Source organism: Rhinolophus sinicus, linkage group LG04 (assembly GCF_036562045.2).
Source record: "Rhinolophus sinicus isolate RSC01 linkage group LG04, ASM3656204v1, whole genome shotgun sequence".
Taxonomy (NCBI): domain Eukaryota; kingdom Metazoa; phylum Chordata; class Mammalia; order Chiroptera; family Rhinolophidae; genus Rhinolophus; species Rhinolophus sinicus.
The window spans coordinates 135,854,232-135,869,038 of NC_133754.1; the positions used below are offsets into that span (position 1 = coordinate 135,854,232).

Sequence of the window (14,807 nt, forward strand, 5' to 3'; positions counted from 1 at the left end):
CCCATGTTCTTCTCACACTCATTCATATTTAAAACCAAACCTGTTTGGGTTCAGAGGGTGGGAACAGAAGGTGTCAAAGAAAAGACTTGTGTAATTTCAAACAACTTTCAGGACCACAGACACTCTTTTCCAATGTACAAGTTAAAGACATTCCAGGAAAGCTTAAAAACGGCTGGGTGTTTGGAGGCTTGTGAAGTGAAAGGGAATTTTGGATTCATTAAATACTAGCATGGACAAAAACCTACCTATTTGCTCAGGTCTGGGGATTAGTGCTCACAAGTCTTTTATCGCACCCACACCACACTCCCATCCAAGTCTGCTCTCTTTTGCAGGTTCAGCATTCAGTTTGCACAAAAGGAGGCTGATTCTGAAAAAATAAGTATTTACCTTGGGCAGGGCTGGCGAAAGCCAAGGGCCTCAGTCTCCTGTATATTTTCAGGTCTTTTGTGCCCTTGTAAATCCCTTCCCCTCCTGCTTTAAAGGTCCTTTCTTCCCCAGGGTTCAGGACATGCACTCTAAAGTCAGACTCTGAGATCGAATACTCTTTCTGACACTTGTTATTAATAGATATGTGTGATCTTGGGACAGTTATTTACCTCTTTTTGCCTCCGTTTCCTCAGAAGCAAAATGGGAAGAACAGCAATGCCTAGCACATCAGGTTGTGAGGAGGAAATGCGCTCATGCACATCAGGAACTGTCAGCCCTACTAACCCTGGGGAGTCTCTTACTCATTCTTCTGGACCCCACAGGTGGTAAGTTGCATCTGGTTCATTTATAGTAAGTATCGCACTTACAGAAAACACCCATTTACCATCCTGCCTGCCCCCTAGACTGAGCAGGAATCGCACCTTCTTTCTCATAATCTTTGCCAGCAGTGTGATCTTGGCACACAGGTCCTCAGTGACTGTGGGCTGAGTGCTTAAAAGGACGATGTGTTCTAATGAGGAGAGCTTATTATTTAAGGCTTGCTGGTTATGAATGGCAGCGGCAGTGGCAGTGGCAGTGGCCATGCAGCAAAGTGTGGCTCCAGCTACAAATCTGCAAAGAAGCGTGATTCACCTTCTTGGTGTACGGCCGAATCCTGGCATTGTTAATTTGTCTAAATTCATTTGCTTTAAAATCTTCCAAATAAGGTCAGTTTTGTTTACAAACTTGTCCCTCTTAACAGCATAGAGAAGTTAGCTCAACAAGCTGACTAAATCAATGTGTCTTTGGCCACAAGAGACCAAAGTTCTAGAAATATCTATAAGCAATCGCATACGGTTACATTTAATTATCAACTGCACGTGACGCATAATCATCACTACTAAAGAGTCACTAAGAAACGTCTCTCCAAGTACAAAGAGCAAAGCATCAACAGGCCTAGAATAAGGCAGAAGTTACAACTATATTCCTGAGGCGTGCCTCCCAAAATGATACTTCTCTTAACTACAGAGGGATAACAAGATGACCATTAGCCTAACTCTGATCCCAGTTATGTGATTGATCTCAATTTCAAAAAACCATCTGTGGAAAGTGCTCTTCTTGTGAAACATCTGCTAAAAACAAGCTCCCGAGATACATTCGCTCATTCCTCTGGATAAGCCCTGATGTATTCATTGAGGGGACAACGGATGGAGGAGACAGACTGGAGGACACACACACACACACGTTCCATTCCAGATCACAGTGAAGAAACTCAGTGAAGTCACAGCCTTTTTCTGTGTGATTTTTGTTATTCTCGTATGAAACACCCACAGATGTTTCCGTCAGATCACAGATGTCACTGTCAGGTCAGATTAATAAAAGCAATGTTCTCCAGTTAAGCACACAGAAAAAGCAGTAATAAAGGATTCAAATATGCTAACACTTTGTCACAGAAAAGAAGAGGGGAATTCGTATTTTATTTCCTGGCCACATACGTTTCTCATTTAATTAAAAAAAAATCTGGGAAGATGAGTCTGAGTTCACCTGGCTACTAACTGTTTAGAATGAAGAAGATTAAGCAACCTCTTAGAAAACAGTATTTCTTTGCAGGAAACAGCACGCCTGGATCAAGTAGTAGGTGAAATGAGTTACTCCAAAAGCCAAAAGAAAGATTCCTAAAAGGTTCAGCTGGTTTAGTTACATAAAAAGTAAACTGGGGAGCAGGCACCCCAGGAGCTCACCACGATATCCTCAGGAAATGTGTCTCTGCTGAAGGAGCCGTCGTCAAACATGACCTCATAGAAGGTCTGTGACGTCACGGCAATCACTCTGCAACTGTAATACCGGGTGTTCCGATGCTTCGTGATGACAGTCTGTCCCACGGAGATGCCCCTCTCGCCAGCCTTGCACTTCTAAAGAGGGGCAGAGAAAGAGGAGATAGAGAAGAAAGGACGGAAAATAAAAAACATTTATTTAGAAAAGAATCATTGACTTGGTAATGATATAGCTTTTTAAATTTTTTTCACTTTTTATTGGGGAATACTTTCAAACCTGATAGTTGCAAGTATTACAAGTGGTACAAAAACACCCATATACTCTTTGACCCTTAACCCAGATTCATCTATTGTTATCTACCGCTATTAACATTTTACCATTTCCTTTTTTGCATATTATGTATCTCTCTATATATATACACAGACCCCCACCACCAACCATTTGACCTTTTATGGGCCTTTACTCCTAAATATGTCAGTGGGTGTTTTCTAAGAATAGGGATTTATTTCCCTTTATAAAGCCACAGTTATGTAACAGTTATAGTTACTACCTGTAGTAAATTTAACATCAATACAATAGTCTACAATGCTTATTTCTATTGTGTCAGTTGAGCCAATAATGACCTTGATGGCACCCCTGCAGCCCGACCCCAGCTCTCAAGCACAGGACCCAGTCTAGGGTCACGTACTGCATTTAGCTGCCACATCTCTTTAGCCTCCTTTCATCTTGAACATTTCCAGTCTTCCTTTGTCTTTTATGATCGTGATACTTGGGAAGGATACAGTTGTCTCTCCCCCTGCTTTTTCAGTAGAGCATTGTCTGATGTTTCCTCATGATCCAGGTGGTAATTCCTGGCCAGAACACTACAAAGGTGATGCTGTGTTCTCAGGATATCACACCTGGAGGCACGTGATACTTGTCTGCCTCTCAGGGGAGCTGTGCATTTTTATCCTGGTCAAAGTACGTTCCAATCTCCACTTTGTAATTACTCTTTTTCCCTTACAACTAATAAGCAATCTGTGGGAGAAACTGTAACACAATGCGACTGTGCTGTTCCCATACACTTCTGCTCAGATTTAGCATCCACTGATGAGCCTTGCCTGACCCAGGCTTTACTGCGGTGCCGCTGACGCGCTGCGTTTTCCTGCCCCCCACGCCCTCTGCATTTACTAGTTGGTACCTGGCGTTTGTTAGGCAGGAGGCTCCTCCTCTCCCCACATCCTTCCATCCTTCCATCCATTATCAGTATTGACTGAATAATTCCCCCTCCCCAGTTGTTTATAATTAATACTATACTTAACTATTTTGGTGCTCAGATTATCCCAGATTTGGCCAACAGAGGCCTATTCAAGCTGTTTCCTGTGTCCTTCAGACATCTTTTTTATTTTTTTAAAGCAGTTCCTTACTTTCTGGCCTAAGAGGATGTCCCAGAAGCATCTTACCCCAGCCCTGGAATTAGCATTTCCCTGAGGAATGTGGTTTGTTTTAGAGGGCAGTGATGGGAGAGATGAAGATGCAGGTACTTAAGTGTGTTTATTACTAATTACTACAGAGCCATCTTTGCATCTTGACCCTTTCCGAAGACAGAGCAAGGAAATATATGCACGTGTACATACATACACATACATGCAGAGACACATGTGCACATGGTAGGGATCTTGAGCTCACGGTGAAAGCTCTCCTCATGCCCAGGGGCTCCTCACCTCCCCACCTGTATTTGTACGGCCCTTGCTTCTCAGCGAGAACCTTGGCATCGAGAACATGAACCATTTACTCATTTGCTCAATCCCACAATACACCCAGCTGCTCTGTGAGGACCTGTAGGGGAGCGGAACTAATAGCTTTAGACTAGAAAAAGTAAAAGTAATCCACAAGACAGATCATTTCACTTTAAAATTATGCATTAAGGATAAAGTTCCATTATCAACTCAGGGTAATAACAGCTGCACAGTCATGAAGGGCCACACGCATGAGCTGCAGCTGCCACTGTTCTTTTTTCTACTCTTCTCCTTCCACACATGTCCATAGACCCCCAGGAACACCACGGCTAGCTCTCCACACCATGCTATGGAAGCAGAAGGCTTCAGGATAAAGGCTTCCTTGAAAACGCTTGGCGGAGTGCCTGGCTTATACGACGGTAAGTACTCCAGAAATGTTAGTATTGTACTGTCCTTTGAGATTTTTGTCTGTTTTGTTTTTCACAATAAGGCTGTTGCTCCCCTTTCAGGAACTCCTACAAACACCATTCCTGGCAGGCAGAGACGACAGTCCCCATCTTATGCAGAAGCCTGCTCTCAAGCACCGAGTCCCCCTTTCTCCCCGACTCCAGGTCTCGTTCATTCATGGACCTTATTCATTTGATGCCTGAAGCTCTGACCACTAGAAGGCCCAGAATAAAGCACTTGGGTAGGTCCAGGCCCTTTGAGAAATGGGTCCTGGCAGGCACAGCTCACAGTCCCCAAGACAAGAACATGAGTCGGACATGTCACCTAAACCTGCAACAAGCCAGGATTCATTAAATCCCAGGATTTTCCAGCAGGGGTACTTAGAACATCATTGGGAAACAGTGTCGTTCAGAATCTCAGTTCTATTAGAGGCTTTACCTTTATCCCCCCTGAATTTCAAAAAAAGGGCTAAAGTACCTTGTAGGGGACAAATAAAGTGCTGTTTGATGAAAAACTCAGAAGGAAAAATCCTTCTAGACACCGAAGACAGGCCCAGGGAGTCATTAATTCACTAATTCCTTCAACAGTCATTTGTCACTAGCCTTTGAGCACTAAGCATTTCCCCTGGTGCTGGGGACTCAAATATACAAAAACCATTAAACCTTGATTCCTATTCCTTAGAACACGCTCGCACAGGTATGTGCCACGACGGCATGCTAGAAGGCTGATGGGACATAGTCTAGCACGTCATGTGCAGCGTGACTTCATATTCACGGGCAGGATTAGGGGAGGAGGCAATGAAACACAGAGAGATGGACATCAGCAAAGGCTCAGAGGCAGGAAACGGCTGTTCCGGGAACTGCAAGAGGTCCTGCTGTTGGGGGGGGGGGGAGGAAGTAGGAGGAAGGGGGCAGCTCTTATGTCATCTTAAGGCGTCTGGACTTGATCCTGTGACTCGAAGGAAGCCACTGAGGGGTTTGGGTACCAAAGAAAAAATGATCCATGTCTGTATGGCTATAGGTGGAGAAGGGGCTGGTGGAGCTCGCTGCGACAGTCCAGGTGGCAGATGATGGCCTGGAGTCAGGAACAAAGGACAAAGATGCTCATGGTTGGACGAGGGGCACCTCCCACAAACATGCTCCTAAGGGTCTGCTACTTGTAGCGTGAGCTCAGCCAGCTCATTTCTCAAATGCCTAACAAAACAAGAGGATATTTTCCTCCTTGAAATCATTCCCCAGCGACTGCTGGGTTGGTTGGGAAAATTTTCTGTGCCTTTCGGTGTAGTTAGGTGTGCAAACATTTTAGCAAAGGACAACAACAGTAAGAGGCCTGTAGTGATCTGAATCTACACTACTGCTTGAAGTAAAAACCTTTACTTTAACGTCTAGGCCAGAGTATGTTACATATGCCGAAATAATTACCTAGTTTCCTACTTCGTTTCTCTACTCAGCCTCTTTAACTACATCTAACCTTCCAAAGTAAGAGAACGATATAGATGTAATAATATATACGAGTGAAGACACCGTCTGCAGTTATGTAACTCAAAAATTGGGCCTACGACTACTATTTAAGATTGTATAGGTTAAAAAAAAGATTGTATACATTACACTTAACTCTAGGAGACAAAATTCACAAGCTGTGTAGACACATACGGTCGCCCTGAGTGACCTGGATTCGGGACAAACAGAGCTTCATCCTGGCTATACTTTTCTGCAAATATCCCTCTCCGTCAAACTCATTTAAAAACACTTACGGTCAGAATTGCAAGTACTGCGTTTTACTGTGATATTAGTTCCTTTGTGTCTATGTTATTAAAATTGGATTTACCCTTTCAGGAGACAGTACAGTTTGGATTTGAATTCTGAGCTCTGCCTCTTACAAAGGTGTGTGATATGGGGACGTTACTTTACCTTTATCAGCCTCAGTTTGTGCATCTGCAGAAAGGATAATATTTACATGAAAGGTTTGCTGTAAAATAGGATGGAGTACATAAAATACCTAGACTCTGGGCAGTTTGTTCACAGCAAAAGGCAACTGGCTTCATTTTAGGAAATTAACAGCATACTGGAGACCCGGGTGAACACACCACTCTTCCCTACTGTACTCAGTAATTGGCACACAAGCCTATGCAGTACCCTAATTTCACATGACAAGGCTCAGTCCAGCCCCAAATCATCGCTGTCCTGCTCTTGATCTCATCCTCTCCTGACTCTAACTCTTGTAGGAGCACACAGCTGTGGTCCTTAGGGAGGAAGGCACCATGTGGTCTCCTCCCCCACAACCCCAAGGCTCCTAAAGCCTGTGTTTGCATTTCGCTTAAAGGCCTGGCCAAAAGTCACTTTCACGTGCTATCTCTCCTATGACAGGGCAAATCCATGGGACAGCGCCAGGACTCACTTCTTTTTATCCATGGCTCCCAGCAGGCTGTGTACAACACTGTTGCTGAATAATGAATGAATGATCAAATGAATGAAAAACGAATGAATGAACTATGAGGATGGATACAAACACATTATCAAAATGGGAGAGGATTAATTCTATTCACTCACTGTCTAGGAAATGAAGAAAAACAAAAGGGAGTTTTTGGAAGATGTTCCTCTTTCTTGGGGTGGGTAGGTATGCATGTGGGTAGCGAGAAAGAATAAAGGTTTATGGTGAAATTCACACAGTGTGCTAAGTAGAAGCAGCCAGTCAAGGGACAAGAAAAGTGACACAGACTTGACAGATAAAAGGTTGACTCTAGACTACAACCATTTTCTTCCTGCTTAGGACATGAAATTTATGCAAACTGACTGGTTGGAAAGATGGCCAGCACACAAATAAAATATACAGCCTTCATCTAAATAAAAATTTTCGTAAGCTCCAAGCATGACCATTTCACTGGAAGTACTAAGGAAAACAGATTTTTTCATAATGCTATTTTGATAGGATTTCTGATTTATTTTTGCAAGTAAAATTTATTGGTAAGCATACCCAATAACTGATTATACATCCTCAAAAACATTTCCTGTCAGAAAAGCCTAAGAATCCATTGATGTTAAGAATGTCATTTCTGATCAGAGAGACAGACGTTATGCAAGGGGGCTCCATCAGATTAAAGAAAAGACAAGTCCTGGGTGATGAACACACAATGGGATTTATAGATGATGTAATACAGAATTGTACACCTGAAATCTATGTAATTTTACTAACAATTGTCACCCCAATAAATTTAATTTAAAAAATAATATTTAAAAAAAAAAAGAAAAGTCTAATTTTCTTTAATATTCATTAAGCAGAAATCAAGTGGTTTTTTTTTAAGAAAACACAACTTCTTTTAAAGAAAAGCTAGAGTCAGTTTGAGACACTGAGGATGTGAAAAAAGTGTTAAGAAAATGTTCTAGAAATTCCACAAAAGTATCAGCATTCCTGGGAAATAGTAACACATCTAGAGTTTCCAACACATGTCCATATAGATGAAATTAAATTCTCCCCAATAACTCTGTGAGGTAGTTGTTATTTTCATTAAATAGAAATAAATGAAGTACAAAGTCCAGTAATTTTTCCAAGATCTCAGAGCTGTTGAGAAGCTGAAGTGGGGCCCAGAAGCAGGTGCTCTCCTATCACGAATGCCTCGGTATCATCAACCAGGAGAATAAATGTGGGAAGAAATCAGAGGAGAAATAAAACCAACCAGAAAATGGGACTTATGGCATTTAAGCAGTTGCCTAAAGAACTTACATTTTCTTTTTGTTTCTTTTTAACTAATTTATTGAGTATCTCCTCTGTTCGACACACCTTTTGAGGACCTTCTCATACAAGGATGCATTTAATCTCCCCAGCATACTCACAGCACTGAATTAGCAGTGTGGATTTGGAGCCTATCTGGTGATGAAAAATGCAGAATGTATAATTGCACACGCTCTCAGTTTTCATATATGTATACATGTTATGAACACACAATAAGGGAAGTTGCAAAAAATGTCCACAAATCTTCACCCACGCCTCCTTTTTCCCACATCCTTTGCAATTTGACTTTGCAGTCCTTCCCATTAAAAGCTGGAGTCTATTTCCCCATCCATTACAGTCTGGGCTAGCCTGTGGCTTTGCCTGCTTTGGCCAAAAGAATACAGCAGAAGTAACGGTATGCTAATTCAAAGCCTTTCACTTGAAGCCTTGCTCACTTCTGCTCTCTCTGTAGGGGCCCTAGACTCTGTCATGCGAACAAACTCAAGTTATCCTGCTGGCAGAGGAGAGATCACATTGACCAGGGCTGCCTGAGAAATAGCAGAGAACTCAGCCAAGAGAAGGCAAGCTGTTCTATAGTTGACCACAGATGAATGAGGTAACCAGCCTGGAACAGAAGAACCATCCAGCTGAGCCCCTAAACTGATGACCTACAGAATCACCAGCTAAAAGTTGTCATTGTTTTAAGCCACTAAGTTTTGTGATGGTTTGTCACACACACGATAATATATATGAAAGAAATACTAAGAAAAAATATGCTAAACTGTTAGCAATGTATAAATCTAGGTAATGGGGTTTTATTTATTTTCTTCTTTACGTACTTCTCTGTACTTTCCATTATGTATTTCTTTAATAATTATTGAAAACACTGAATGTAATAAATACAAGAGCACTTGCAAGTTTCTAAATTCTTTAAGTAACAACCAATCCACAGTGAGATCTACTTAATTAGATGCTTAAAAAACGCTGAAGCCAAATTACTTGGTAAGAAAAGACCATCTTCAACATGTATCATTTAGTTCAATAACTATAAGAAGAACTTGAGGAAATGAACACCTTGTAAAGTAGAATGATACACAAACTTAGTTATAAAATTTCATCTGACTTACTTATATCTATTATATTTAGGCCAAATATAACAAAAAAAGACACCTTTATTTTGTTCTTAATAATCACTAGTGATTCCTAAGACATGTTGGTTCAATCAAATGAATAGATTTTATTCTCGGGTTTGGGGCTGTATTAATTTTTTAAAAACCCTCACCGGGTCTGTTGGGACTCATTACTATACCTGTCCTTCCGATCATACTAAGCATCTCTAAAGGGCAACACAAATAATAGGATCCAATTATCTAAATGTAGAAGAGTTTTGTCTCCATGGATACCATGATGCTTTCAATCAGGTGTGGGCTTTCCTAAGACTCTACCGATGTTGAAATAAATGGCCACACTTCAGAGAAAAGATAGCTAACCACCAATGATTGTAGTCTGAATAGCGAGATGATGATGTTCCTAAAATGTGGACTGGCATGTCAAAGGGACACCAACATCCAACAAGCTGACTCCAAAATATTTGAAGCCAATGTTGACAAAATAGGATGAAGAAAAAAATCACCATTCCTTACCTGAAAAGCACTCTAAAGCAGTAAACTCTGAGCCAAAGAGCCAAGAACTGGATAGTAAACAGCGCAAAGAGGAAAAGCAATGCAAGGATGGACATGGAGTAAAAATGTAGCATTTAAATAAGCAATTACTGAGTGCTTATTACCAGCAAGGCACGTTGCTAGGTGCTGAGGATTAAAATAAGAGAATGAGAGAGTCCCATCTCTCAAACAGCTCACAAGCAGGAGGGAAGACAGACATGGTTGACCATATTGCAAGGTATTAAGAGAGCCCAGGAGGGGCAGGAAGAGGTCCTCCAGAGAAGACTCACCCAGGGAACATGTGACCCAGGCCCGAAGGAGCCAGGAAGCCCACATGCACACACTTCCGGAAGGCCATCTGACAGTGGAGTGCCTAGTGCCAGGGACCCCTTTGGCTACTCGGTGAGCCTACGGACCCCTACTCAGATTGATGTTTTCAAATGCATGAAACAGAGCACACAATATCACAAAAGAAACAAATTGTATTGAAATAATGTTGAAAAAACAAATTTGTGATATAATACCTATGCTTCTCTAATAATGCATTAAATACTAAAATCTAGTGGCAGATCTAATAAATATTAATATCCTAACTTCAAAGTTGTGGTGAGTGTAAGTAATATTTTGAAATCTCTGTTACAATGGTAACATGATTTCTATTGAGTCACAGAAACTGCTGATGCCATCGTTGCCTGTGCTCAAAACTGACAGAACTGTTATAATAAATTCTAGCTAGAACTTAGAGAAAGAAAATTGTTATATTTTTCTCACGCTCTAACAGAAATTTTTCTTGATACTAAATTATTTAAAAAGATTTTATCACCTGGAATATTTAAAGGTACAGTAGGCAACTTTTTAACAACAGCCTTATAAAAATCACAACAGTGTATCTATGTAATGGTGCTTGCATATTTGTCCATAAAAGGACATACTGGTAGCAATGAAATGAAACTCAATGACGGCACCTCTGTGATGGGTTAAGTTATGGAGGCTAAAATGGGTAACTTTGGGGTGACCTAAACGGACACAGGAATCTAACTTAAATACTGAGGTTGAAATATGCACTGCATTTACAAATTTCATTTCTCCCAATGAGTTTTTGACAGAGAGCAGAGGGAAGTTAGTTCAAACATGACCTCTATAGCCACGGCTCAGAGGGAAGGAGTCCTGTGTAGTAGAGGAAAGGAAGATTCCTCTGCTTCGGCAAGATGGATCTTCTCTTACGGAGCCTGGCAAGGCTGATCTGTGCTCTCATCTTGAAGGAGGGTCACCCAACATAGACGAGGTGCGTCATAAGCAGAGATGTAATCTTGGGAAAATCCCTGACTGTGTTCTCTCTCCATCTATATAATGTCAATAAAGGGTGTAAATCCAAATAAAACGGGGTACATAGAGGCTCATAGAGCCAGCTAGGCTGGAGAGCTGAAGAAACGAAGCCAGGTAACTTATCCAATGAACACACCAAAAAGCACATTTCCATTTATGTCCAATGACCCTTTCACCTCTTCAACTTTATTATTTCCTCCCTAATTTCTATAAATTAATAACCTGTGAGATATTATTACTGTATTTTTTCAAGTATTCATCTTATAAAAATTCCTAGAGGGATTTGAGTAAACAAATCAATGCAAACTCTTCTTTGACCAAACTAATGCAGCAGAAGTCACTCATCTAAATCTTCCTTGTAATAAGGAAAGCTTTCTTTGTAAAATTACGAGAGCTAGGTAAAAATCTTCTACCCAGAAAAACTTAAAGCCCTGGGGCTTCGTGAAGAAATAATTGCTCTTATAGAACAAATGCACATGCAGACTCATAAAAATGTCACAAGTATTTAATTTTCTATATGTCTGTTTGTTCACGTGTACTTTTATTTCTTGTGGGTTTTTAAATACAAACATAATAGTGGGAAATGGTGGTAAGCAGTTTCCCAGCAGATTCAAGGTCTTACTCACTTTATCGTCTGTAGACATATAACTAATAGACTGCAGAAGACACTGGAAAAAAAAAAAAGCAAATTCTTTTCCATCTGAGTCATGAGCTCACATCAGAGGTAGTGGTCTTGTTTGGGAGGTAAGTGAAGAAAAGCTAGTGGGAGAACCATCTTTAGATGCTTCACTGTGTTAATGTATAATAGGAAACTCTCAACTGGTAAGCACACTTGATTTCCATTTGGAAGAGTAAGCAACTGAACTGCATAAAGAGCAGAGAGGAAAGCTCACATCAGTTAAACTGGGGGAGCTGGAGGGACACGGCAGCGTCCCACTGCTGAGATGGAACCTGACGTGAGCTCCTCCTAAGTCACGTCCAGTCTCATTAGTTGCTAGAAAATACTTGAGTCCCTGGAAGCCTGCTCCCAGAAGCTCTGCCTAGGCGTTTATAATTTCAGAAGCTCTTTAGGCTTCTTGAGTAGCAATAGTAAAATTTGGGGAGAATTATTAGATTCAACAAAATCCTAGTCATTCACAGCAGGCTGTGTGTGTGTGTGTGTGTAGAAAATTTTAAAAACTGATTCTACAATTTATCTGAAAATGCAGAGGACCTAAAATACTCAAAGCAATCTTGAAGAAAAAAAAAAGATGAAGAAATTACAATTTCAAGGAAATGAGGAGGAAAAGCATTTATTCAATCTTAAGATAATATAACGATTTCTTAAAAATTATTTTGATGAGACATTTTCAACAGAAGCAAGGGTATACCGGGCATCACTGGATGGTACTCTGGCCAATCAGGATTTTGAAATCTCAGTTACAGTTGGTGAATGGGTAAAAAATAGCTGAACTAGATGCAAAAATGTTTTAGGAAGGAAACCCAAAGCAAGACAGGCCAATTAAATGGTTTAACAGTTTTACTGTGCCACCAAAGAGGAAGCGCAGGTAAATCACGAAACATGTAAGCTAATCCAAGCCATCGTCTCAAGTTGGAAAAATTACTGCCAAAACAGCACAGTCTAAACGAAATGCCATGTGCTCTGAACTCTAATGACCTGGAAGTTCTATAGCTTTTAATGACTGTTGAACCTCTGAAGTTCCATTTCATCGTCTATTAATATAAAATGAATACAATCATAATATCTCCACACAAGGTTACTGTGAGGACCAAATGAGATAATGTACTATGTATGAAAATACACAGTAAACTATAAAAGGCACTGTACAAATATTAGCTATTATTATTATTTTTTTTATCTTATCTACATGGATACACTGCTCTCAACAAAGGAGCATCATCACCTTAAACAGGACAGAAAATTAGGGTGGAACAGGCGATTGTGGTTCTATGAAGACACTACTTACGTGAGCATCAGAAAGAGACTGATTGATTGAATGAGACTGAGCAACCGCAAGCTTCCTAGGGTTCTTTCAAAATTTTAGGAGAAATAGCCAAAGGAACGGCGTTTTATTGAAAAAGTCAGCCAAAAGCTTTCTACTGCCCATCACAACAGCAGCAGGACAATGCAGAGTCTGCCTAGCTATTTCATCATGTTAATCAAAGGGGATAAAGCCACAAACTCTTTAAAGCCCGTTATTAATCAAGCAAGCTAATCTCCGTCTGGCAGTCTGTCAAGCGGTAATTAAATGTATGTATGTACCTAGCACTGTGTGTGAAAGAGAGGTGTGTGGGGTTCCTGTGCAGGTAGGAAAGGTAGGAGAACTGGAAGGTTCTACAGCTAGAACCCCTTCCTTTCAAGTTTCATGCCTGTAGCCCTCCTGTTCTCACAAACATCACCAAAGTTCAGCTCTGTGGTCCCTACAGCTTCAGCAAAAGCTACTTCTCAGTCTCTAGTAAGGACACTGTTTTTTACTCAAATACATGATAAAGAAATGTGATAACAGATTTTTAAGGCACAATGAAAAGTTGTTGAATATAAGGGTTTGAGAAATCTGTATCTTCTTCTAATTCCTGAGAAATGCAGACAAACTTGACTAACAGGCCCACCTAGTACTCCAGGAGGGATCAACAGAATAGAAAATAACTCATGAGGACATCCGAGGCCCACAAACAAGAAGGTTTCACTTCTTCCTGACTCCTGCCCAAGCAAAAGCTGAGTGCTAGGTCAATCCAGTAATGAGTGAAAGAAAAATTAAAAGAATGTTTTATTGAAAAATGTAGAAACAGGAATTTCTTATATTTCTTCAGATACCACTCTGTAATTTCACTGACCCACTGCACCCACTGTGGGACAAGAAGACAAGAGAGGATGATATCTCACAATGAAAACCAGCCAACTTCAGATAAAGGAATGGTCAAGAAACCTCCCATTTTACCTGAAAAGAAGTACTGATTTGCATGCGAGAAATGTGTCAGAGTCCAAGATGGCTACCCACATTCTGTGGAAGGGCGAGACAAAGAAGCAGAGGTATCCCCAAGCTGACTGGCTTCCTGACAACAGGCCTCGGGTCTTTCTAGTTAATCCAGAGTTTTATACATCATGTTTGTGAAGAGTGGACATATAATGTTGACCTAGATAGTAGCCTTTTAGATAGAAATGTTGGAACTTACTTAACTGCATTTTCTATTGCTTACAGTTAATAATCTTAAAAAGTTAAACTTTCATTACATTTTGTCAGTATCTATGGATTTCATTATGACTATGACATCTTATTACTGTTTTCTACATGAAGGAAATGAAAAGCCTGCTTCTTACGCTTTACAAGACGTTGAAATGTCAAATACCCTTTGCTGGTGTGTGTCTGTTGACACATTCCATTTATATTTCTCTACTGTATTCATGGTACTTGACTCTAATATCAATGTTAAAATACGGGATTAGTGTCACTACTTCATTTTCTTAACAAGCTATCAGACAATAATACATGCCTTAATTATTTTTTTAAAAAGGGAGTATAATTTGCTGAAAAGCTGAAAATTTCCTGGGAACTGAGAAATATTAACTCTGTGAAAAGTGAGCAAGTGTTTTACATGGAAACACATCTTACCTACACTAAAATATGTCACCAGATAAGCAGTCCTTGGAGTGGAAAACTTGATTTCCCTCAGTATGTGTGGTCCTTAGAATGGCCTAGTATCAACTGTGCCGGGTAACTATTCCGCATGCACTTGGCCCCTTGCAGTGGAACCCTAGGTCAGCTGA

General features: G+C 40.6%; 1 protein-coding gene across 2 annotated transcripts in view; it reads right to left on the minus strand.

Moving 5' to 3' along the window:
• Positions 1-14,807, minus strand: part of KDM4C (lysine demethylase 4C) — a 346,173-nt gene that overhangs the window by 35,761 nt on the left and 295,605 nt on the right. For both annotated transcript variants that reach the window (XR_012495714.1, XM_019727138.2), the window contains one exon: positions 2,148-2,318. Coding sequence is in view for 1 of the 2 variants with exons in the window: in XM_019727138.2 (XP_019582697.2) it covers positions 2,148-2,318 (171 nt within the window). In the remaining variant the exon portion in view is untranslated. The remainder of the gene's footprint in view (positions 1-2,147; positions 2,319-14,807) is intronic.